Source organism: Trichechus manatus, unplaced genomic scaffold (genome assembly GCF_000243295.1).
Source record: "Trichechus manatus latirostris isolate Lorelei unplaced genomic scaffold, TriManLat1.0 scaffold00122, whole genome shotgun sequence".
In the NCBI taxonomy this organism is placed as follows: Eukaryota; Metazoa; Chordata; class Mammalia; order Sirenia; family Trichechidae; genus Trichechus; species Trichechus manatus.
Window position 1 is genome coordinate 4159377 of NW_004444058.1, and position 25557 is coordinate 4184933.

The window sequence follows — 25557 nt, forward strand, 5'->3', positions numbered from 1 at the left end:
GGGGTTTCTCCAGTCTCAGTAAAGCCAGTAAGTCTGGTCTTTTTTGTGAGTTAGAATTTTGTTCTACATTTTTCTCCAGCTCTGTCCGGGACCCTGTGTTGTGATCCCTGTCAGAGCAGTCGGTGGTGGTAGCCAGGCCCCATCTGGTTGTGCTGGACTCAGTCTGGTGGAGGCTGTGGTAGTTGTGGTCCATTAGTTCTTTGGACTAATCTTTCTCTTGTGTCTTTGCTTTTCTTCATTCTCCACTGCTCCAGACGGGGTGGGACCAGTAGAAGTATCTTAGATGGCCGCTCACAAGCTTTCAAGACCCCAGACACTACTCACCAAAGTAGGATGTAGAACAGTTTCTTTATAAACTATGTTATGTCGATTGAGCTAGATGTCCCCTGAGGATCCTTCAGGAATTTTAACACCTGCATACAGAGATGCATTTCCAGGACGTGCACAACCTACTGCTCTGTGTGCAACTGTGCATGATCCGACGTCAGGAAGAAGGGGCGACAACACCTGCCCAGGAGGGTTTAACCACAGTCTTGATGAGAGGCGAGCACATGCCCAGGTTATTTCTCTAAGGTTGTCAATGTGTGCAGCACGTATGTGTGTGAGCAAAAATAAAATAAAAGTCCACAGGAAAAGCCCCATGCCTGGTCACTGCTATTGTCACAAACTGCACGGTGGCTGCTAGGAACACAGCTCTTCCACCTGTCTGTCCTCTGTCAAACTGTCCCTCCCATCTAACTTTGCTCCAGCACTGCCTCCTTGCCCCCCACCCCACTGCACTGCTACCTAATTGGAATCATTAGGTTATTCACTAATTATACACACACTCATCTTGAGTTGACTCCTCCACTCCCCAGGGCCCTTGGCTGGTGGGGAGGAGGCTCCGGGGACACAGAGCTCAGCTCCGGGACCGTGTTGGTTGGTCTGTCTGTTGGAGCCACTTAGATGGGAGATGATTTCTAGAATGAAGGCAACTCCTCAAACTGTGCAGTCTGTCTTCCGTTCCCAACCTACTGAGAGTGATAAAAACCTCTGCAAGCCAAACAGTGAAATAAAATAACTGTGTGACTATCGACACATCACTTTTTTCACAAGAAACAATATGGAACATACCCCAAGTCATTTATATTTTTCTTCCCTAATGGGCACAGCTGGCAGGGATGGACCCAGTGTCCCACTGTAACTTTGCTCAGGCTGAAACTTCCTGCCTAGATTCTCAGAACCTGCACTCAACTTTCACCACCACCAACTTCTCTTTAGTCAAAGAACCAAAGTCAATTCCACTGGAGTTCTGGCCAGGTGCTAACCTCAGAACCACCGCCACGTTCTGTGAGGGCATTTCCTGCCTAGACAGTGCATCTGATGGTGGAGGGCAGGGAAGGGAAAGGTAGGTAGTACACAGCCTTCTGCACCCACACCCCAATTGCTAAGAAAGAAAAGACCTCCAGCTTCCAGGAAGGCTATGGCCACCCGCAAAAGCAGGGGGATAAGCAAGGGGACTGTGAGCAGCCCAAGTGCCCACGGCAGGAGGAAGAAGGGCAGGGGATGAGGCTGGGAAGGGAGTAGCACTGTGTGTGTGTATGTGTGTGTCAGGGGGGACCAGGGACAGTAGGAGTATACAGCATGTGGCATCAGCAGGAAATACAAGAAGCCTGGACATGCTAAGCATGGGGGTGAGGGGTGAGGGGTAAAGGGTAGGGGTGAGCAGTGTGGGGTGAAGGGTGGGGGGTGAGGAGTGAGGATGACTCAAAGGCAGCCCCATTCTCTGAAGTGCGCAGATCCTACCAGGTCCTTCAGGTCTGTCTGGCGTCTCCACTGCCGTATGTGAAACCCTGCCTCCAGCCCAGCCCTACCAGCTTCCACAGGTCTGTGAACACCAAGTTTACTCCTGCCTCCGGGACCTGGAAGGCACTGACGAGTCCTTTGCTGGGGATGCTCTTCCCCAACAAGAAGTAGCGATGGCTCATTGGCCAGGAGGCCCCAGCGCTCCTCAGAGGCTGCCCTCCCCCCACCCCCAACCGACCTCAAGAGCCCAGCAGCCCCATGCAAATGCCTCCATGTTCTCCAGAGCAGCTGCCCAGTCTGGGATGACCCTGCTCCTTCGGGACTCCCATGGTCTTGCTCCCTGTGAAAGCCCCAGCACCTACAATGTGCCTGGGCTCACAAAATAGAAGCTTGCTTTAAATAATCTTTCCCTGAAAAGTCACCAGGCCATTTACAGACACGCTCTGCTACACCACAGGAAGAGCTCCCACCGGTGCCCCAGAAACTGCTTTCGAGAGCTGGAGGAGGGGAAGCCACCCACTCGCTGTTCAGCGACCTCACTACCAAATCGCAAGCCACAGAGAAGACCAGCCCCACTGCATGCATGGAATAGGGAGGGCGAGGCCCACCTGCAGGCTGAGGACGCCCCTGCAGTGCCGCAGTAACCCAGGGAGTCCCCCCACATCGATGATGCTGGAGATGATGCTGGAACTTCCCCAAATTCAGCTTCCCCCTGTCCCCTCTGCCACCCTAAAACTGATCCCTCGGGGGGGTGGGCACTAAGCATTGGTATTTTAATCGAGCACCATCTTCTATTGTTGTTTCCCTGGGGCAGTGGGCACTGAGTATCTAACAACTCTGTAATGAGTGGACTTTGGGACACAACCTGCTTGTGCTGAGAACTGCCTGCATTACCTTTGAGGGCAAGGTCCCACAGGTTTGCTCACTGACGCCAGATTATAGATAAATCCTTGTTTAAGTCACTGAACTTTCTCAGTCCCACATGGCTTTTAAAAGAATAACCCTTTAACCAGCAGCGTCACTTGGGGAGTGCAGGGGTTGTGGACCACACTAGGTGACACTGTCAGAGTGGATGACACCAAAATGACTGTCTATAAAATTTCTGTGCAGTGTTTCAGCAGAAATTTATTATTTTTTATAAAAACATCCCTGTAGTTAGTTACAACAACAAAAACATTTTTTGTAAGCCTGTATCAATAATACCTACAAGGCTAAAACTCTACGTTTTTAGTTTTGAACCTTTTAATGCGCTCCAGTCAGAGCTGTCATTATTACCCAATTACGACGATGCTTCAAATCACATGGTGTCATCTGCACGTGCTATAAGCATTTGCTGTTGTTTTTGTTGCTGCCAATGTTTTTATAGTCACTAAGTCTGTCAAATTTTCTGGTGTTTTAGCTACAGTATTGTGGTAATTAGTATTTGTGAACCTATACCATAACTTTTTTGAGAATGAAGTAGTAATTAAAGGAAAAGAAGGAGTGATATAACGGAATTACGATTTACAGGTAACATTAGTACAAAAAACATTACTAAGGATTCTTTATGGTCTGGTACAGGAGGAGGTTCATAGGGAGGTGTGGCACCATGAGTTACCACACTGGGTGACACCAACCCTAGTGACATCCCTGCCTTTAACAAACACCAGCGGCTGTCACACACGCTGGATGTTCATCAAACTGAGGAATTATCACACTATGCAAGTGAAATTCCCATCACTTCTAACTAATCTTTAATTAAAACGCATCACAACCTCGGGTGCTAAAACTTTAACTCGATATGCAAATTAATTCATTTCAATATATTTGCATGCTCGTGACCTGCAGCTCTGTAGGCCTGTAATGAACCTGCATTCCCCTCTGGCCTGCTTAGAGGCTCGGCTTCCTGTGCAGTTTTTCTCACGCACAGCAAGAGGGCAAAGCAAGAGCCAGAAAAATGCTGCAATACAAAATGCAGCCAGGAAACATGTTTGGGAATGAGTTCCATTCTCCCTAGTAGGATTTGCAAATGTTTTTAAGAGCCACCGCTAAGAGACGCAGCATTGGCGGACTGTTTCTGTCTACAATAAACAATTTTATTTTGCATCCAAAGAAATTGCTCTAATTTCAACTGCTCAGTAACAATGGGAACCATGAGGAAAGGCCTAGAAGCTCCAGAGCTGGGCTATACACAGTCACCCCCAGGTGTGGGACCCTGCAGAGGAGCTGGTGCTGCCACATGGACAAGTCTTGCTCAGGGGTGTAAGCCAGCGTCCCATTAAATACCCAGCAATACGGTGCACGAAAAGAGAACCGGCCCTGTGGTGTTGGACTAGAATTAAAGATATTGGAATGCACTCAAGGTTTTCAATCTATACAGATACAGAGAAATACGCATGTGTGTATACATGTGTGTAAGTCTCTGTGCATGTGTGCACACACACGTGTGTATACACCCACACATACTCCTTAGCTCACGGTTCCTTGAGAGTACCTGGGGGCAGCAACACTCCAGCTGCAGTGAGCACACTGAGGGCCAGGATCCTAACTTCTCTCTCAACACCATTCAACTACATGGAACCAGACTCCTTGGAGAAAGGGCTGGAACATGTTGTTGCAGCAAGTATAGAAGTGCTCAAACAGTACTGGAGGTATGTCCGAAGGACACAAGGCCAGCTTAAATGGGCCCCCACTGGCCAAATCTGGGACAATTTGAGCAACAGACTGTGTTACAACAGTTCTCTATGAATTCATACCCATTGCTCTGTCAAGTCAATTCCAACTCATAGTGACCCTATAGTGACTCTATAGAGCACAACTGCCCCATAGAGTTTCCAAGGAGCGGCTGGTGGACTCAAACTGCTGACCTTTTGATTAGCAGCCGTTGCTCTTAACCACTGCACGAGTTCTAATGGCTTCCACGTGGCTTTCCTACCATAATAGCTCTTACTCCATTTGTCAGGGATCCAGTGTGGGAGTTCTGCCAGCTGCTGAATGTAACTGCTGAGTATATATTCCAACGACGCGTTCTGGAACTGGGTAAATCACTATAGATGGATTCACAGACCCACTGGACCTACTGTGAGACTGACATGAGCTAAGACTCCGTTAAGGCTCCTATGAATTCATACTGACACAAAATAAGTAAACCAATTGAAAGTTTAAGGAGGAATGGGTTGTGCCTCCTTTTTAGTTGTGGGAGAAGCCAGATAAAATAACTTTTCCTTCACTTTAGAAGGAATATATTGACATGCCCCACACCACTGGACCCGTAGAAATTTCACTGAGGTGGAAGGTGTCTGAATTTTTGTGGAATTAATTTCCCATCCTCTAGCACGCAAATGTTTTACCAACAAGTCCAGAGTCATTGACACTTCTTCCTTACTAGGCCCAATCAGCATGTCATCAATGTAATGGACCAGTGTGACGTCTTGTGGAAGGGAAAGGCAATCAAGGTCCCTGAGGACTAAATTATGACATAGGGCTGGAGAGTTGATGTAGCCCTGAGGTAAGCAACTGAAGGTGTATTGCTTGCCTTGCCAGCTAAAGGCAAACTGCTTCTGATGGTCCTTTGAAATAGGTACAGAGAAAAAGGCATTAGCCAGATCAATAGCTGCATACCAGGTTCCAGGAGATGTATTAAATTGCTCAAGCAATGAGACTACATCTGGAACAGCAGCTGGAATTGGAGTCATCACCTGGTTAAGTTTTTGATAATCCACTGTCATTCTCCAAGATCCAGCTGTTTTTCACACAGGCCAAATAGGCGAGTTGAATGGGGATGTGGTGGGAATCACCACCCCTGCATCCTTCAAGTCCTTAATGGTGGCAGTAATCTCTGCAATCCCTCCAGGAATGTAGTATTGCTTTTGATTTACTATTTTCCTAGGTAGGGGCAGTTCTAATGGCTTCCACTTGGCTTTTCCTACCATAATAGCCCTCACTCCATTTGTCAGGGATCCAATGTGGGAGTTCTGCCAGCTGCTGAGTATATCTATTCCAATTATGCATTTTGGAACTGGGGAAATCACTACAGATGAATTTGGGGATCCACTGGACCTACTGTGAGACTGACATTAGCTAAGACTCCATTAATAACCTGACCTCCATATGCCCCTACTCTGACTGGTGAGCCACAGTGATGTTTTGGGTCTCCTGAAATTAGTGTCAGTTCAGAGCCAGCATCCAATAATCCCTGAAAAGTCTGATTATTTCCTTTTCCCCAGTGAACAGTCCCTCTTGTAAAAGGCTGTAGATCCCTTTGGGAAAGGCTGGGAGAAAGATTAACAGTATACATTTTTGGCAGTGTATTGGAGTCCTTCTTCAAGGTGACGTGGCCTTCCCTTCATTCAAGGGGTTGCGGATCTATAAACTTGCTCAAGTCTGGGAATTGACTGAGAGGTCATGACTCTCTCTTCTGGCAATTCAAGTTAGGCTGCTGTTCACTTGATCTAGAATTCATCTGCTTGTACAGATCAAGTAAATATTTATTAGATTTCCTATCTATTTCACTCCCAGGGATACCATGACTAAGTAGCCAACACCCTAAGTCCATATGAGTCAGACTATTCTGATTACTGCTTGACTCTGCTATCCATTATGGTAACCATGCCCACCTTGTCTTTGTTGATTGAGTGCCACCACTTGGCCCCCACTATTATGGACTCCAATCAGCCCTATTGTAGTTAGGTGTCTTAATTCAGTTAGGGCAGTTCCCACTGTCAAATCTGACTTACATAAACTAGCAATCACAGCAGTCTTCAAGGACGCTGGGGCTCCCTTCACAAATTTGTTCCTCACCGTTGTGGTGAAAGGTGTGTCCCCTGGGCACTCCATGTGTGGGTCTGTGGGTCTTACCTGATAAATCTACTCTAGCATGCCAATTTCCCTAAGCCTTTGGATAACTTCTTCTACAGTATACCAAGGCAGGTCTGGTACTTCAGCTTGATTTAGTGTAGGCCTCTGTGTAATCCATGCTTCAGTGACCCAACCAAATAAACTATTAGATCCTTTCCTAACTTCTCGAGCTGAAACACTGAATGAAGAATCTGTGCTTAGTGAGCCCGTATCAATAAACTCAGACTGATCCATCTTTATGTTCCTTGCACCATTATCCCACACCCTTAATAACCATTCCCACACATATTCCTCAGGTTTCTGTTTGTACATATTAGAAAAGTCAAGCAGTTCTTTTGGAGTGTAGTGTACCTCCTCCTGGGTCACTCTGTACTTCACCTTTTGGGGCTCGCTGGGACTTAAGTCTAGCTATAGATCTAGAAACAAAATTGGTGAGGAAATGTTTTGAGAACATTCAGCATTGTCTTGTAAAGCATCTGCCTCAGGCGATGTCCCAGGCAATGACTCAGACAAACATGTTTTAGATGCAGCTGTGTTAATCTCATTAGATGGGAGTAGAGGGGCTAATAGTTCTGTTGGCAGGAGTGATTCAATGGAATTTAGGGGCTCAGTGTCTCCAGCTTCCTGATTATCTTCCCATATGTCCCCATCCCAGGTTTCAGGATCCCAATTCTTCCTAATCAATACCCTCACTTTAACTTTAGATACATCTCAAGGCTGGCAGTTGAGTTGGCATTGTAATTCAGCTACTCTTACAATAAGACTTTGGGTTTGGTTTTCAGCAATACCAGCTCTGTTACTACAAGAAATAAGGCTTTCTTTCAAGGCACAAGGGGATGGAAACTTTGAAGTCATTTATGCAGTGATTGAGCTTTGACTCTGAAGCCCTGAGCTCATCATCTCTTTCTTTCACCAGTCTGTCTAGCGAAAGTAGGATCAACAACCAGCTTCTTTACACTTCTCATTATGACAAAATTGTAGAAATATATCATCTATGCAATCACCAGAGCCTCATCTTTCACCAATGCCTGATCTATTGGTGGTGATATTTTGCGTATTTGTATCGCAACCTCATACCATGGATTAGCAGTGCCCTCTTTACTGCTGGAAGCAAGGTCATCAACATCTTTAAGACTAACCAGACCTGAGAATCAATTTAGAAAATTCATCCTTACAATTTTGTTTCTCTAGAACCACTCTCGGTACCAAATGTCTTAGGCTGGGTTCTCTAGAGATGCAAAACCAGTAAAGTGTATAAATACATATAGAGAGATATATATTTATATCAAGGAAATGGCTCACATGGTTCCATGGGGCAGGAAAAAGGCTTCTCCTGACTCACGTAGCTGGAGGGGCTGGTGAACTCAAGATTGGCAGACCAGAAAGCAAGGCTGTTGCAGGCTTCTCCTGACTCACATAGCTGCAGGGGGTGGCAAACCCAAGATAAGCAGGCCAGAGATCAGGGCTGTTGCTCACAGACTGTGAAGATCGAGGAGTCTCAAGATTGGCAGGCAAGACCACAGGCAAGCTGCCAGCTCAAGTCCCAAGAACTGGAGGTCAGAGGAACAGGAGCCAGTTGCAGGATCCAGAACAAGCAAAAGCCCCAGCAAGGCAAGCAGGAAGAGCTAGGTGGCAGAGGGCGGAAAGATGAAGGCTGAGGGGGGCGGTGAGCCGCCACAGGTCCTGCCCCCACCAGTACCACAGCAGATCCCATCGTGGGGATGATCGCGTGTCAACTCTCAACAGGGAAGTGATCACAACACTATACAACGGCCAAAACACTGAGAATCATGGCCCAGCTAAGCTGACACACAATCTTAGTCATCACACAAGGTACCACCATCAGCAGTAGGAGCTAAAACAGTATGTGCCCCAACACGAGCATGAGAAGGACACAATGTCATGCGTGGGGGATTCCCGCCAAGACACACCGCTGCAGTCTAGTCACAAGGAAACATTAGACAAACAACACTGAGGGACGTTCTACACGACTGGGCAGTTCTTGTCAACAGTGTCAAGACTGTAGAAGATGAGGAAAGACTGAGGAACTGTTGCACATCACAGGAGACTAAGGAGACACGGAGACTAAATGCATGTAGAACTCCAAATGGGACCCTGGACCAGAGACCGCCACTGGGAGGAAACTGGTGAACCCCAAATATGGGCTGGAGTTCAGTTAAATAGCAAGGTACCAATGCTAATTTTCTGGTTTTGATCATGGCACTGTGGTTATTAAGGTGTTAACACATTAGAGAATGCTAGGGGAAGGGTACACTGGAACTCTACTTTCTTCAACTTATCTGTAAGTCTAAAATTAATTCAAAATAAAAAATATTTTTAGACAACAGCAACTTGAAAGATTAGATAGGAACCTTAGGGGGCAGTGAGTTTATGTTAATGAGGGGGAACAAGTCATAAAAGAAGACTTGAGAATGGCTGCACAACTCGAAGAATGTAATCAATGTCATTAAAATGTACATGCAGAAACTGTTCAAAAAAAAAGAGAATGTTGACAGATTGTGATAAATGTAACTAATGTCACTGAACAATTTGTGTGGAAACTGTCAAATGGGAACATAACATGCTGTGTAAACTTTTACCAAAAACTCAATAAAATACTACTAAATTTTTTTTTTTTTTTTAAATCCAGGATGATTACTTTGGATGCTTAAATCAAACAAGAACCAAATTGTGATTACTCCACTTTTCTAATTATGTGATCTTTTCCTTTTCCAAAGCAACTGAATGCCACAGCAACTCTTAGGTCTTGTGCCTAGAACACACCCATTTGCTACTTATTTCAAAGAGTATTTCTCCAGTTATAAACACTGACAAGACAGAAATGAACCTTTCACTGCCAGAGATGGGATGAGCAAAACACCCCACGAGCACATGAGGAGTGTTTGGTCATGTGTCCCAGGACCCACAGGGTCTTTCCCGATGGCCTACCTGTCTTTTCCTTGATCTCACAGAGCACACTAAAGAGAGCAGACTTCATCCGATGGCAATTCAGAGCATGCTTTCTGCAAGAGAGGTGACAGAAAGAGAGAGGTCATCTTGTCCATAAGTGAAGACTCTCAGTATTGAGAAATAAAACCAAGCCCAGCCTGCAAGTTCTGACTCTGAAAACCCCTCTTATGGAGATACAGAACATAGCATTTCATATGAAACTGATTTGTGCAAATTTAAAATACAGCATATAAGAATATTCAAACCATTTCCTTTCACATGTACATGTTTAAATAATGCAATCAGTGCAAACTGAAGTAATGCAAATCACTCATCAAGAACAACTGGAATTCCAAGGTCAAATGATTGAAAGTCAAGTTTCCACAACTGCCCGCAGCGTCCATTGGTGCACAAGTAGAAACCTGAGTTGCCTTTTCCCAGTCATGTCTCACCACTCTTGGGTCACAGGATATACAGCTGTTCACAGGCAGACACAGTTCCTACCCATGCAGAAGACCGCACGCACACGCACATGTATGTATGCACACGAGGAAACCTTCCGGTGTGGCATGCGCTTTGCAGTGAATTAAACTGAGGTCACATCAGAGTAATGGCTGGAAGGCTTATTGGAGTTTGCACGTCTCTGAGGTGACATTAAAGAGAAGACTGGAATGACATGGAGAAGTCAGCCAGGCAGAGAGCTGACGAGAGCATAATTTAGGCAGAGAAAACAAGTGCAAAGGCCTGAGGGAGAACACACTTGCTGTTTAAGACCAGCGTGGCTGTAGTCTAAGGGGCCAGGGGAGAAGCTGAGGTGAAGTTAGAGAGGCAAGTAGGAGCCTGTGACACAGAAGGACTTGGCTTTTGTTTGCATGTGATGAGAATTGAGGTTGGCAGAGTAACAGCCCCCACAGATCTCCATGTCCTATTCCTTGCGTTCTGTGAATATGTTGCCTTACAAGGCAAAGTGGACTGAGGACATCATCAAGGTTAAGGACCTTGAGAGAGAGATTATCCTGGACCATCCAGGTGAGCCCAATCTAATCTCACAAGTCCTTCTAAGTGGAGACCATTTCCCGGCTGCAGAGAACCAGAGGTGCAGCACAAGGACTCCACCTGCCACTGCTGGCTTTGAAGATGGTGAGGCCATGAGCCAAGGCAGCCTCTAGAAGCTGAAAAAGGCAAGGAAATGGATTCTCCCCAGAGCCCCCGGGAGGAACGCAGCCCTGACGACACCTTGATTTTGGCCCAATGAAACCCATGTCTCATAAGCTGTGAGAGAATAAATTTGCGTTGTTTTAAGCTACCAAGTCTGTGATAATTTGTTATAGCCATCGATGGTAAATTAATATAGGAAGCAAAGAAGAATTTTATAAACAGTGGTTGTCATGTGACATGAAATGCATTTTTTAGTGTTTTTTTAAATTGATATAATTCATATACTGTAAAACTTACATTTTTAAAGTGTAAAAATCAATGATACTTAGTATATTCAAAAGGTTGTGCAACATTGCCACTATCTAATTCCAGAACATTCTCATCACCCTGAAAAGAAACCCATGCCTATTAGCAGTCATTCCCCATTCCCCTCCTCCACCCCGGGAACAACCACTGATCTATTTTCTGTCTCTAAGGATATGCCTGTTCTGGATATTTCATATAAAAGGAATCATACAATAAATGAACATTTTGTTAATCCATTAATCAGTTGATGGACACTTGGGTTGTTTCTACTTTGGGGCTATTATGAATAATGTTGCTATGAACATTGGTGTACAAGCTTTAGTGTGGGTGCATATTTTCATTTCTCTTGGAGTGGAACTGCTGGGTCATATGGTAGCTCTATGTTTAACTTTTGGAGGAAGTGCCAGACTGTTTTCCACATCAGCTGCACCATTTTACATTCCCAACAGCAGTGCACATCCTTGCTAACATTTGTTACTTCTGTTTTTCTGATAATAGCCATTCTAGCGGGTATGTACCTAGTAGGGGTATATCTCACTGTGGTATTGATTTGCATTTCCCTAATGAAGAACTCAGCCGCTAACCAAAAGGTTGGCAGTTCAAATCCACCAGCCACTCCTTAGAAATCCTATGGGGCAGTTTTACTCTGTCCTATAGGGTCACTGTGAGTCAGAATCGACTCAACAGCAATGGGCCAACTGGCAATGACTAATGCAGGAGGCTTGGTGGCACTGTGGTTAAGTGCTCGGCTGCTAACTGAAAGGTCAGCCTTTCGAACCCACCAGCCACTCTGTGAGGGAAAGATGTGGCAATCTGCTTCGGTAAAGATTACAAAACAAATAAACCAAACCCACTGAGGTTGAGTCGATTCTGACTCATAGCAACCCTATAGGGTTGTTCTCCCTTACAGCAGCTGGTGGATTTAAACAGCTGACCTTTTGGTTAGCAGCCAAGTGCTAACCAAAACTAAAGATTACAGTCTTAGAAACCCTATGGGGATCACAACGGAGGGTTCTGGACAGAGCTGGAGAAGGATGTAGAGCATAATTCTAACTCACAAAAAAAAAAAGACCAGATTTACTGGCCTAAAGGAGACTGGAGAAACCTCGAGAGTATGGCCCCCAGGCACCCTTTTAGCTCAGTGGTGAAGTTACCTCCGAGGTTCACTGTTCTGCCTGGGAGTGGACAGCCCCGTAAAACCAAATGAGACTAACGAGGTACAGGAGTCCACTGACAAGGGCCAGAAGGCAGAAGGGGACAAGGAAGCTGGTGATAGGGAACACAAGATTGAGTAAGGATATTGTTGATGTGTTGTGAGATTGTTAACCATTGTCATAGGGCAACATTTGTAGTAACTGTTAAATGAGAAACTATTTTGTTCTGTAAGCCTTCATCTTAAGTGAGAATAACAGCACAATTGGAAGAGCGTAGTCAATGTCACTGAACTGTGTATGTAGAAATTTTTGAAACGGTGTATCTTTGGCTATGTGTATTTTCACCAAAAACAAAACAAAACAAAAAAAAGGTTGAGAATTTAGAGGGTTAATATGTTGTGGGGTTGTTAACCAATGTCATAAAACAACATGTGTACTACTGTTTCATGAGAAACTATTTGTTCTGTAAGCCTTCACCTGAAGTACAATTAAAAAAAAAAAAAAAAAAAGAAACCCTGTGGGGCAGTTCTACTCTGTCATATAGGGTCACTATGGTCAGAATCGACTCCATGGCACACAACAACAGCAAATGATTTTAAACTTTTTTTCATATGCTTATTAGGTCTTTGTATATCTTCTTTGTAGAACTGTCTATTCAAATCCTTTGCCCACTTTCTAATTGGATTGTCTTTTATTGTTGATTTTAAGAGTTCTGTCACTGATTGAATTATGTCCCCAAAAAATGTGTGGATCAATTTGGCTGGGCCATGATTCCTGGTATTGTGTGATTTTCCTATATGTTGTAAATCCTGACTCTATGATGTTAATGAGGGAGGATGGGCGGCAGTTGTGTTATCGAGGCAGGACTCAATCTACAAGATTGGACTGTATCTTGAGGCAATCTCTTAAGACAAGAAAGAAGCCAGCAGAGAGACAGGGGGACCTCATACCACCAAGAAAGTGGTGCTGGGAGCAGAGTGCGTCCTTTGGACACGAGGTTCCTGCACTGAAATGCTCCCAGACCAAGGAAAGACTGATGCATCTCAAGGAACTTCCTCCAGAGCCGACAGAGAAAGCCTTCCCCTGGAGCTGATGCCCTGAATTTGGACTTGCAGCCTACTGGACTGTGAGAGAATAAATTTCTCTTTGTTAAAGCCATCCACTTGTGGTATTTCTGTTACAGCAGCACTAGATGACTAAAACAAGTTCTTTATATTTTCTGCATACTCAACCCTTATTAGATATGATTTACAAATATTTTCTCCCATTCTTTGGGCTATCTTTTCACTTTCTTTGAAGCACAAGTTTTTAATGATGATGAAACCCAATTTATCTATATTTTCTTTGACTGTTCGTGTTTTTGGTATCCTAAGAAACCATCGCTTAACCTAAAGTCATCAAGATTTACATCTATGTTTTCTTCTAAGAGTGTTACAGATTAGCTTTTACATTTAGGTCTTTGATCCATTGTGAATTAATTTTTGTTTATGGTGTGAAGTAGCGGTCAGATTTCATTCTTTTGCATGTGGTTATCCAGTTCTCCCAGCGCCATTTGTTGAAGAGACTATTCTTTCCCCATTGAATTGTCTTGGCACCCTTGTCAAAATCCATTGACCATAAATGTATGGGTTTATTTCTGGACTTTCAATTTTATACCATTGATCTAGTTGTCTATCCTTAATTATCTGCATTTTAAAAAGATCACTGTGGCTGCTTTGTGGAGACTGGATTGCAGGAAGGCAAGGGTAGAACCAGGAATACCAGTCTGGAAGCTACTATAGCTTGAATAGGCCAGAAATGATGCTGGCTTGGTTTAGAACTACAGCAGTAGACATAAAAAGTAGACAGATCTTTGATTTCAGGGATGGAATCACCAAGACATCCTAATAAACTGGACGTGGGGTTTAGGGAAAGAAAAAATTCTAGGATAACTTTTTGATATAATTCATATACTGTAAAATCGGGTCTGAACAACTGGATGGATGAGGAAACTAGGAGGAGCAAGTTTGGGGGAGCAGGTTGGGAGTCAAGGTTGTGTTTTGGTCGTTACACCAGGAGTATTTCATGTGCTTATTAGCCTGCTGAGTCTACAGAGATATACAATATAAAAACAAGGAGTCACTGGTGTAGAGGTGGCATTTAAAGCCGCAACACTTCGTGAAGTCACCACAGGAGGATGTAGCTAGAGAAGGGGCCCAGGATGCAGCCCAGGAACATGAACTTGAGGGATCAAGCAGGAGAGGAGTCACCTACAAAGGAGACTGGGACGACCTGCCAGTGAAGAGGAACCAAGAAAAACATTGTTTCAAGAATGAGGAGGAACCCTCTGTGAGAAGTGCTTCTGAAAGGTCAAGCAGAATAAGAGACCTTGGATTTAGCAACATGGAGGTCACTGCTGATCCAGCAGACGGAGAAGGCTGGGAGAGATGGTGGAGAGCTAGTGGAGGCAGTGACCACGAACTCTCTGAAGTTTTGTCATAAAGGAGAGCAAAGAAACAAGGCAGGGGGCTAAAAGAAAGGGTAAGTCAAAAAGGGGTGACTCAAGGCAGTGTTTGTCCATTTGTAAAGATAAGAGACACTAGCATATGTGTAAATGCCAAGGAGGCAGCCAAGAGGGGGACTTTGGTGGTAAGTGAGAAAGTGAGGATTAACTGCAATCACAACACTGTGCGCACGTATCAGAACTTCTGTGAACAATTCTGGGGAGTACTATGCCATTATTTTAACATTTAAAACCCCACAGTGACATAAGTCAAGCATTTGTTATTAAGAGATGCTGCCAAGTTCAGAAAATGTGCTTGAAAATCAGTAACTTTATGATAGATATCAAAAGTGAAAATGCTATGAGGAAAGCTCAACACCTGCCACATCACCTTATGCTGTTTCTATGTGAGCGTCCTCATCTCCCAATTCACCTCGTGCCCCCATGGAATGCCTTGCAAAGACTAGAGTTGGAGGTGTGGGACTAAGAACCATGTCTCTGAATCCTGAATATGAAAACATGTTGTGGTAGATGACATCTGACCTTCAGTAAACCCAAACGTTTAATTGTTCTTCTATTGTACATAGTAATTGGTCACACGGGGAATTCAGCCTAGCACGTTAGACGTTTTCTTTCCATAGAAGTAGCAGTACATTAATTAAAGTGGACTCAGGTTATAGCTTGTTATGTACTGTAAACTTAATTCTAACAATAAAATGCAAAAGAATGAAGTCAGCTGTTCTGCTTCCCTACAGTGGATTCTAGGAATGTTTTTCACCATGTCTGTTGTCTGCTTATAAAACATCTTATAAAGCACTTTTTACTGAGCACACAGTAATTCCACAGAATGCTTCTGTGGTTTATTATGAAAAGAACATGCCTAAGCTTTGAGCATGTTCTTGACCTAGAGGTGATCAAGCAGCTGACTGCAAACCACTGATGACCACACAGAGCGGACCTGACCAGAGTCCAGAGTGCTGCCAAAGTGGATTAATTACCTTATGTGGTGGGCGCACCCTTAAGTGACCCCCACAAGTCCTGCCCTTGTATAATCCCCTCCCCCTGGGTTTGGGCAGAGCCTGTAACTGGCTTCTAAGCAAGAGAATATGGTAAAGGGGATGGGACAGTCTCTCCCGCGATTATGTTACCTTACATATGACTCCGCCTGAGAAGCTAGAAAGAGTATCTCCTGCTGGTCTTGAAGAAGTAACTGCTGTGTTGGGAGGGGGCTGGTGGTGGTAAGGAACTGCAAGCAGCTTCCAGGAGCTGAGAGCGCCCAGGGTGACAAGAACACGAGGCCCTCAGTCCTACCGCTGCAATTCTACCAACAACCATGTGAGCTTGGGAGAGGACCCTGATCTCCAGATTAGGAATGCAGCCTGGCTGCACCTGGACTCTACCCTTGTGAGACCCTGAGCAGAGGACCCGGCTAACCTGTGCCCAGATTCCTGACCCATGGAAACTGTGAGATAATAAGCGTGTGGTCATCTGTTACATAGAGTAAGCCAGTGAAGGGGGCTGTTGGGAGAGAAGCAGGTCAGTTCTGGCATCCTAAGATATATGACACAGCCCATCAAATCCAAGTATCTGCCTTAGAAAACAAAAATGTTTATGTTTTGTAAAGAAACAAAATTCCAATGAATGAGAAATAGTAAATCTGTTAAATAAATAAATATCTGAGAATTCTAATTTTCTTCTTTTTTAAATCTGTGACTCTCCTTTTAAAACCAATGCTAAAAATCTGGAGCAAAATGATTGAGAATCACATCAAATAACGCCACAGAATATTAATCACATAGAATAATCAGAAATGAAAGCATAAAGCATAGAGCTTTAGCCTCCTCCAACCTCATTTATTCAATATTTATGGGACAGATATTTATTGAGCAATTACTCTATGATGGTCACTTATCAGAAGCAACGGATCTAGAAATAAATAAGCATATGCCACATTCTGGCTTCTACCAACAGTACACTAGATCTCCTAGTTTTAGGTCTTATTTATTTTTCCAAATTATGTATCATTTAAAACCACCTGTGACTTTAATTTAGACTATATTCAGAGATTTTGTCCCTGTAGAACAAGATACTTCTTGGAAAAGCTTCCCTGAGAGCAATAATGATTCTAACACCTCAACCAAAGATGGAATCAAAACCCCTTAATTATTCTCATTTCCAGATGCATTATTTTAGCAGACAAAACAGTCAACAATACTATGCATCTTCTGGAGCCAGAACAAGGCACAGAATAAAAATGAAAAGACATGTTTCCTACGTTAAGAAATAAAACCTTGATGGAGAGCCTAGATACGCAAAGAATGGCCCGAGCTCCCAGAAAGGCAGTCTGTTGTGGATTGAACTGTGTCCCCCCAAAATGTGTGTCAACTTGGCTAGGCCGTGATTCCCGGTATTGTGTGGTTGTCCACCATTTTGCGATCTGATGTGATTATCCTATGTGCTGAAATTCTAATTTCTACCTGTGGTTAACAAGGCAAGATCAGGTTATGTTAAAGAGGATTAGGGTGGGATGCAACACCCTTACTCAGGCCATAACTCTGATCCGATGTAAGGGGAGTTTCCCTAGGGTGTGGCCTGCATCACCTTTTATCTTCTAAGAGATAAAAAGAGAGAGAAGCAAGCAGAGAGATGGGGATCTCATTAACACCAAGCAAGAAGAGCTAGGGGAGCATGTGTCCTTTGGACCCGGAGTCCCTGTGCTGAGAAGCTCCTAGACCAGGGGAAGATTGATGACAAGGACCTTCCCTTAGAGCCGACAGACAAAGAAAGCCTTCCTCGGGAGCTGGCACCTTGATTTTGGACTTCTAGCCTCCTAAACTGTGAGATAATAAATTTTGGTTTGTTAAAGCTATCCAGTTGTGGTATTTCTGTTATAGCAGCACTAGATAACTAAGACACAGCCCAACAGTCAAATGCCCTCAACATTAAAAAAAGGCAGAAGCTGGAGTCCCTCGGTGGCACACAGACGGTTAAGTGCTTGGCTAGTAAGCAAAAGGCTGGCAGTTAGAATCCACCCAAATGTGCCTCAGAAGAAAGGCCTGGCAACCTACGTCTGAAAAATCAGCCAATGAAAACTCTATGGAATTAAGGCTTACTGATGCTCAGGAATGGCACACTATCACCTCCACTGCATCGTATTGGTTAAAGCAAATCATAGGCCAACCCAGATGTAAAGGAAGGGGGCTGCACAAAGGGCATGATGACCAGAAGGTACAGGGCCACCTGTGTGACACACTACCACAACCCCCAGTATCAAAGAGTTTATAGTCTTGTGAGGGAGATTTAATACTAGACAAATGCAAGTATGAACAAAGTGCTCCAGGATGAATGAAGTAGTAATTAAACATTCAGAGAAATCATTATACTTAGAAGAATAGTTTTTTTTTCCTTTCCTGGTTTTTGTTGTGTTCCTTACTCCCAAGCCACTGAACCAAAGAAGACGTTAGAGCACCAAAACCTAATAAACTGAGACATATAGCTATATTTGCCATCAAGTTTCAAATATTAAAAACTAAAAAGAGAGGGGGTACATCAACTTGAAACTGTAGAGTATAAAAAAATTTTATTCTATGCTGGTATCAACAGTTCATTTAAAAATACTAAATGAGCACTGGATGGTAGGATATAAAATGATACTCGTGAGGAGTCTGCCTCTTAGCTCAAGAGAGACTAAATGGGCAGCTTCTGTCCGGAGGTGAGATGAGAACGCAGAGAGGGTTAGGAGCTGGTTGAATGGACACGGGAAATCCAGGTGGAAAGGAGGAGTGTGCTGTCACAGTATAGGCAGAGCAGTTAGGGTCACATAACAATGTATGTATAAATTTTTGTATGAGAGACTAACTTGAATTGTAAACTTTCACTTAAACTGCAACAACAAAAATACTAAATGAGAAACCTAATTCAATAAATAGAACCTAACTTTGAAAACAAAACAGAACCCTATGGGATACAGTTCTACTCTGAAACACATGGGGTTGCTATGAGTCAGAATTCATTCAAAGGCAACAGGTATGGGTTTTTTTGGTTTAAGGATGTAAAACTGGCAGAAAACAGAAACGAAGAGTTTGAAGAGCTCTATGACGTCTCCAGACTTAACTGGCACGAGAGAAGTCAAACACATGGTTGACAGAGCTGGGTTCCACAGTCCAAGGAGGGGGCAGGAGAAGCAGACGGGTGGATTCTGGGCTCTTGGTCTCTGTTCTAGAGCTGAGCACATAGTGGGCACACACTCATTTACAAGATGAAAGAAAGGTGTTACTGTCTTTAATAGTGCTACATGTAAATAGAGAAGATTAAAAATGATAACGGCCAAAAGACACTAGATTTGGGCAGGAGGAAGTTATGAATAAAGGAGAAAGCTGCTTCAGCAAGAGCTAAGAGCTGGAGCCCTCAAGTCACCTGTGGGCTCAATCAGAAAGAGAGCTAATAACAGAGTCTCTCGAGACATTTCTGAAGAAAGGACGGTAGAGGAAAGTTAATGATTATTGAGCTGTCTTCTGATGCAGGACAAATACCTTAGAAAAGTCAGACTACTTTGAGAAGTACTTATGAAAGGTACAGAAGAAACTGCAGGTTCACTCCTTATTTGGCAAGCAATTCAAGACTATGCTCAATCAGATAGCAGCTGAGGTGGTCTCCTCACCTGTCTCCCTTCCGAGTCCATGCCTTCCACTTGTGCCTGACGGAACCACGCTGCATGCTGTCATGCTTCTATGACATCCCTATACACTCTGGTCCTTAGCACAGAATGTTAGGCCCACTTTGTCTGCCTGGGCAAAGTCTGAGTCCAGATCAGGGTCACCTCCTTGCATGAAATGAAAGTTTACTGAATATAGGAGGACAAATCTGTGAGAATGAACTAAAAAAAAAGTCTTCTGAAGACTCAGCCTGACCCTCTGATCTCCCACAGCACCTGATCACCTCCAAGCTCCTAAGGCAGGAAATGGTACCATATTCCAGGGAGCTGCATGGGAGTCCTGGGAAAAACAGCGAAAGTTCAAGAGACTATGCCCAAATCTCCATCCAACCACTTCCTAGTTACCTGACCTAAGGCAAATTCTTACACGCTTGCCTCAGTTCCTCATCTAGACACTTAGTTAAAACCACCCACTTGCTAGGGTTATTGGGAAGTTTAAATGAGGGAAATCACCATCATCATCACCACTAACTACTGTTCTTTTACTTACTTATTATTATTGTACTTTAGATGAAGGTTTACAGAACAACTTTCTCATTAAACAATACACATATTGTTTCGTGACAGTGGTTGCCAACCCCACGACATGTCAACACTCTCCCCTTCTTGACCTTGGGGTCCCCATTACCAGCTTTCCTGTCTCCTCCTGCCTTCTCATCCTTGCCCCTGGGCTGGTGTGCCCATTTAGTCTCCTCTTGTTTTATGGGCCTGCCTAATCTTTGGCTGAAGGGTGAACCTCAGGAGTGACTTCATTACTGAGCTATAAAGGTGTCCAGGGTCCACACTCTTGGGGTTTCTCCAGTCTGCCAGAGCAGTAAGCCTGGTCTTTTTTTTTTTTAATTTTGTGAGTTAGAATTTTGTTCTACATTTTTCTCCAGCTCTGTCCAGAGCCTCTATTGTGATCCCTGTCAGGGCAGTAGGTGGTGGTAGCCAGGCACCATCTAGTTGTGCTGGACTCAGTGTGGTGGAGGCTGTGGTAGTTGTGGTCCATTAGTCCTTTGGACTAATCTTTCCCTTGTGCCTTTGGTTCTCTTCTTTCTCCCTTGCCCCAGACAGGGTGAGACCAGTGGAGTATCTTAGATGGCCGCTCACAAGCTTTTAAGGCCCCAGATGCTACTCACCAAGGAGAATGTAGAACATTTCCTTTAAAAACTATGTTATGCCAGTTGAGCTAGATGTTCCCCGAGACCATGGTCCCCACAGCCCTCAACCCAGTAATTTGGTCCCTCAGGGAGTTTGGGTGTGTCTATGGAGCTTCCATGACCTTGCCTTGGACAAGCTGTGCTGGCTTCCCCAGTATTGTGTAGTCTTACCCCTCACCAAAGTTACCACTTATCTATGGTCTATTTAGTGTTTTTCCTTCCCACCTCTCCCCTCCCTCGTAACCACCAAAGATTTGTTTCTTTCTGTGTGTAAACCTTTTCATGAGTTTTCATAGTAGTGGTCTCATATTTGTCCTTTTGTGATTGACTTATTTCACTCAGCATAGTGCCCTCCAGATTCGTCCATGCTGTGAGATGCTTCGCAGATTCACCATTGTTCTTTATTGTTGCATAATACTCCATTGTGTGCATGTGCCATAGTTTGTTTATCCATTCATCTGTGGATGGGCACCTACGGTTGTTTCCATCTTTTTGCTATTGTGAACAATGCTGCAATGAACACGGAAGTGCATATGTCTATTCTTGTGATGGCTCTTATTTCTCTAGGATATATTCCTAGGAGTGGGACTGCTGGATCATATGGTATTTCTATTTCTAGCTTTTTAAGGAAGCACCATATCATTTTCCAAAATGGCTGTACCATTTTGCATTCCCACTAGCAGTGCATAAGAGTTCTGATCTCCCCACAGCCTCTCCAACATTTGTTATTTCCAGTGTTTTTGATCGTGCCAGTAATACGGGGATGAGATGATATCTCATTGTGGTTTTGATTTGCATTTATCTAATGGCTAGTGATTGTGAACATTTCCTCATGTATCTGTTAGCTGTCTGAATATCTTCTTTGGTGAAATGTCTGTTCATATCCTTTGCCCATTTTTTAATTAGATTATTTGTCTTTTTGTTGTAGAGGTATTGGATTTTCCTGTAGATTTCAGAGATTAGGCCTTTGTCGGATTTGTCATAGCCAAATTTTTTTTCCCAGTCTGTAGGTTCTCTTTTTACTCTTTTGGTGAAGTCTTTTGATTAGCATAAGTGTTTAATTTTTAGAAGATCCCAGTTATCTAACTTATCTTCTGGTGTTTGTCTATTGTTAGTTATGGTTTGTACCCTGTTAATGCTGTGTATTAGGCCTCTAGCATTGACCCTATTTTTTCTTCTATGACCTTTATAGTTTTTGGTTTTATATTTAGGTCTTTGATCCATTTTGAATTAGTTTTTATGTACGGTGTGAGGTATGGGTCTTGTTTCATTTTTTTGCAGATGGAATCCAGCTTTGCCAGCACCATTTGCTAAAAAGACTGTCCTTTCCCCATTTGATGGACTTTGGGTCTTTGTTGAAGATCAGGTGACTACCTACTACTGTTCTGATGAAGGCACTCAGTAATTGTCACTTGCATGAATGGATGGTACCTGCTCATTTGTGGTTCTTTTCTGAAACATTCTGTATTTCGCTTTACTTTAATAAAACCACTTCAAAAGGGATTTTGCTGAGATTCTATATTTTAGATACCCTCAGGAAATCATATTTAAAGCCAACAAAATTCAACTCTTAGGAAAAGTACACCAGGACAGCAAGATTTGTCTTTGCCACTAGACCAAGTCAAGCTAAGCACGTTATCGTAAGAGCAGAACTAAAACCTGCAGTAGGCTACAAACTGCTGGGCACCAAGGCAACTGGCACCTAATGTAACCTCCTGCAGGATAATGAAAAAGGAAATTCAACTTTGAAATTAGTAGTTCCTCTAATGCGAGAGCTATCTGGCTTTGGGAAACTCCAAACCATAAATTCCTCCTCTGAACCCTTGCATTCTTTGAGTGGACATGCTGAAAGCTGAGTGCTTGCTAACATGCGCTAATGTCCACATCTGTAAAAGTCTTCATCCTCATAGTCAGTATTCCAGAGGTACCAACCAAGACAAGGGCACACCGTTCAGTTGAGAGCTTATGCCTTGCCACTGGGTAAATTCTAAGGATAGCCAAAATTACCCCATCATTTCCTATTTTTAGTTAGAATTTATGGGTTCAAATTAAACCCACATTAAATAAGCAAAGTCAATCTGCAGAAGAAAGCCATGCAAATCTCTACAAGTAGAAAATACATAACAAGTCATATATATAAAAGTTAAAAAAAAAACTTCAGAGAAATAATTTCTTCTTAAAAAAAAGCTATAAAGGCCCTTAATTGCAACACCTGTTAGGTTGCTGTCTTAGTTATCTAGCGCTGCTATAACAGATACACCGTAAGTGGATGGCATTAACCAAAGGAAATTTATTCTCTCATAGTTTAGGAGGCTGGAAGTCCAAATTCAGGGTGTCAGCTCTAGAAGGCTTTTTCTCTGTTGGCTCTGGAGGAAGGTCCTTGTCATCAATCTTTCCCGGTCTAGGAGCTTTTCAGCACAGAGACCTCAAGTCCAAAGGACACGCTATTCTTCTGACTCTTGTTTCTTGGTGGTATGAGGTCCTCATGTCTCTCTGCTCACTTCTCTTTTTTATATCTCAGAAGAGACTGGTTTAAAACACAACCTAATCTTGCAGACTGAGTCCTGCCTCATTAACATAACTGCTGATAATCCCACTTCATCAGCATCATAGAGATATGATTTACAACACACAGGAAAATCACATCAGATGACAAAATAGTGGACAATCACACAATACTGGGAATCATGGTCTAGCCAAGTTGACAGACATTTTTGGGGGACACAATTCAATCCATGACAGTTGCCTAAAAGCCAACTTTTAAATATAATATTTTTTTTCAGGTATGCTTGCTCCTAAAATATGTATAATGGTGACCATTCTCATCATAATTTTATTCACTATAGGTAAAGTTTCTTTTCTATCACACTTTTATAGACGATATAAAGGAAATACAGAAACACTGTTGTTGTTAGTTGCTGTTGAGTTGATTCCAACTCATAGCGACTCCACATACAACAGAACGAAACACTGTCCGGTCCTGCACCATCCTCACAATCATTGCTATGTTTGAGCGCATTGTTGCAGCCACTGTGTCAATCCATCTCGTTGAGGGTCTTCCTCTTTTTTGCTGATCCTCTACTTTATCAAGCATGATGTTCCTCTCCAGGGGACTGGTCCCTCTTGATAATGTGTCCAAAGTATGTGAGATGAAGCCTCGTCATCTACAAATACTTCTAAGGAGCATTCTGGCTGTACTTCTTCCAAGACAGATTTGTTCATTCTTCTGCCAGCCCATGGTACATTCAATATAATTTGCCAACACCATAATTCAAAGGCATCAGTTCTTCTTTGGTCTTCCTTATTCACTGTCCAGCTTTCACATGAATATGAGGTGATTGAAAATACCATGGCTTGGGTCAGGTGCACCTTAGTCCTCAAGGTGACATTTTTGCTTTTTAACACTTGAAAGAGGTCTTTTGCAGCAGACTTGCCCAATGCAATATGTCATTTGATTTCCTGACTCTATGGGAGTTGATTGTGAATCCAACTAAAAAGAAATCTTTGACAACTTCAATCTTTCCTCCAATCATGATGCCACATTCTTCATATAGTCCAGCTTCTTGGGTTACTTGCTCAGCCTACAGAATGAATAACTACTGTGAAAGGATACAGCCCTGATGCACACCCTTCCTGATTTCAAACCACACAGTATCCTCTTGTTCTGTTAAAACAACTGCCTCTTGGTCTACGCACAGGTTCCGCGTGAGCACAATTAAGTGTTCTGGAATTCCCATTCTTTGCAATGTTATCCATAATTTGATATGATCCACACAGTTGAATGCCTTTGCATAGTCAATAAATCACAGGTAAACATTTTTCTGGCATTCTCTGCTTTCAGCCAAGATCCATCTGACATCAGCAATGATATCCCTTGTTCCATGTTCTCTTCTGAATCTGGCTTGAATTTCTGGCAGTTCCTTGTCGATGTATTGCTGCGACTGTTTTTGAATTATCTTCAGCATAATTTTACTTGCATGTGCTATTAATGATACTGTTTGATAATTTCTGCATTCCATTGGATCACTTTTCTTTGGAATGGGCATGAATATGAATCTCTTCTAGTCAGTTGGACAGGCAGCTGTCTTCCAAATTTCTTGGCACAGACAAGTGAGCACTTCCAGAAACTCTAGAACCTCTATAACCTGGTTTCCTTAGACTGAAAGTGTGAACAGATCCTGAGACAACAGGTCTCTGTGGCCCAAGGCAAAGTGTTTCATTTAGAGGAAAAAAAAATCAAAACTATTTTCTGAATTGTATTTGTTCATTTCTAATTTTCTTTCTATATAAAGTAGGCAAATCAATACTAATATGTGACCCTTGTGATTAATTTAAAATCCATTATGCCCACAAGGACACCTCAGGCTGAAAAAAAATTCCATTTGTAAACTAACTATCTACTAGGTAGGCTGATTTATGAAAGCTGAAATAAACGGGACACTATGCTAACAACAACAACCATTCTGCCAGTCTCTAGAGTCAGACCTTTCCAAGCATGGTCTGGGATCAGCAGGGCTGGCACCCTTGGGAGCTCATTAAAAATGTGGAATCCTTGCCCCACCTGAGACCTGCTACATCAGAGTGTTCATTGCAAGAGGTGTCCCCACAGATGGGTGGCACAGGCCAGTATGAGAAGCGCTGCTGTAGAACAGCAGAGTCCGGTAGAATTTTCTGCAATGATGGAAACATTCTATATCTGCACTGTCCACTAACCACACCTTATGGGAGTCAATAAGCACATGTGCCTAATGAGCACTTGAAATGTAGCTAGTGTGACTGAGGAGCTGAAGGTTTAATTTTAATTCAAAAACATACATGGCAAGTGTGGACATTCTCCACAGTGCGTTCTGTAATGTATTAGCTGTGCAGCCGCATGCAGACTGTCAACAAGTGACCACTGCAGCCAAACCCGCCAATCCTGCAAAACAGCACACCTGTCATTCTAAGGTAGAGTGACTTGAAGAGGTCCAGGTTTCATCAGTGTCCTCTCCAGACGTCAGGTATGGAGCCTGGGTCTCCAGGACAACACTG

At 43.3% G+C, this 25557-nt stretch overlaps 1 protein-coding gene across 1 annotated transcript in view; it reads right to left on the reverse strand.

Annotated features, from left to right (window-relative positions):
• The window catches only part of PBX4 (PBX homeobox 4), a 52833-nt gene that overhangs the window by 20400 nt on the left and 6876 nt on the right, over positions 1–25557 (reverse strand). Inside the window, 1 exon segment of the mRNA XM_023738790.1 lies at positions 9571–9644. Within this exon segment, the coding sequence (XP_023594558.1) occupies positions 9571–9644 (74 nt within the window).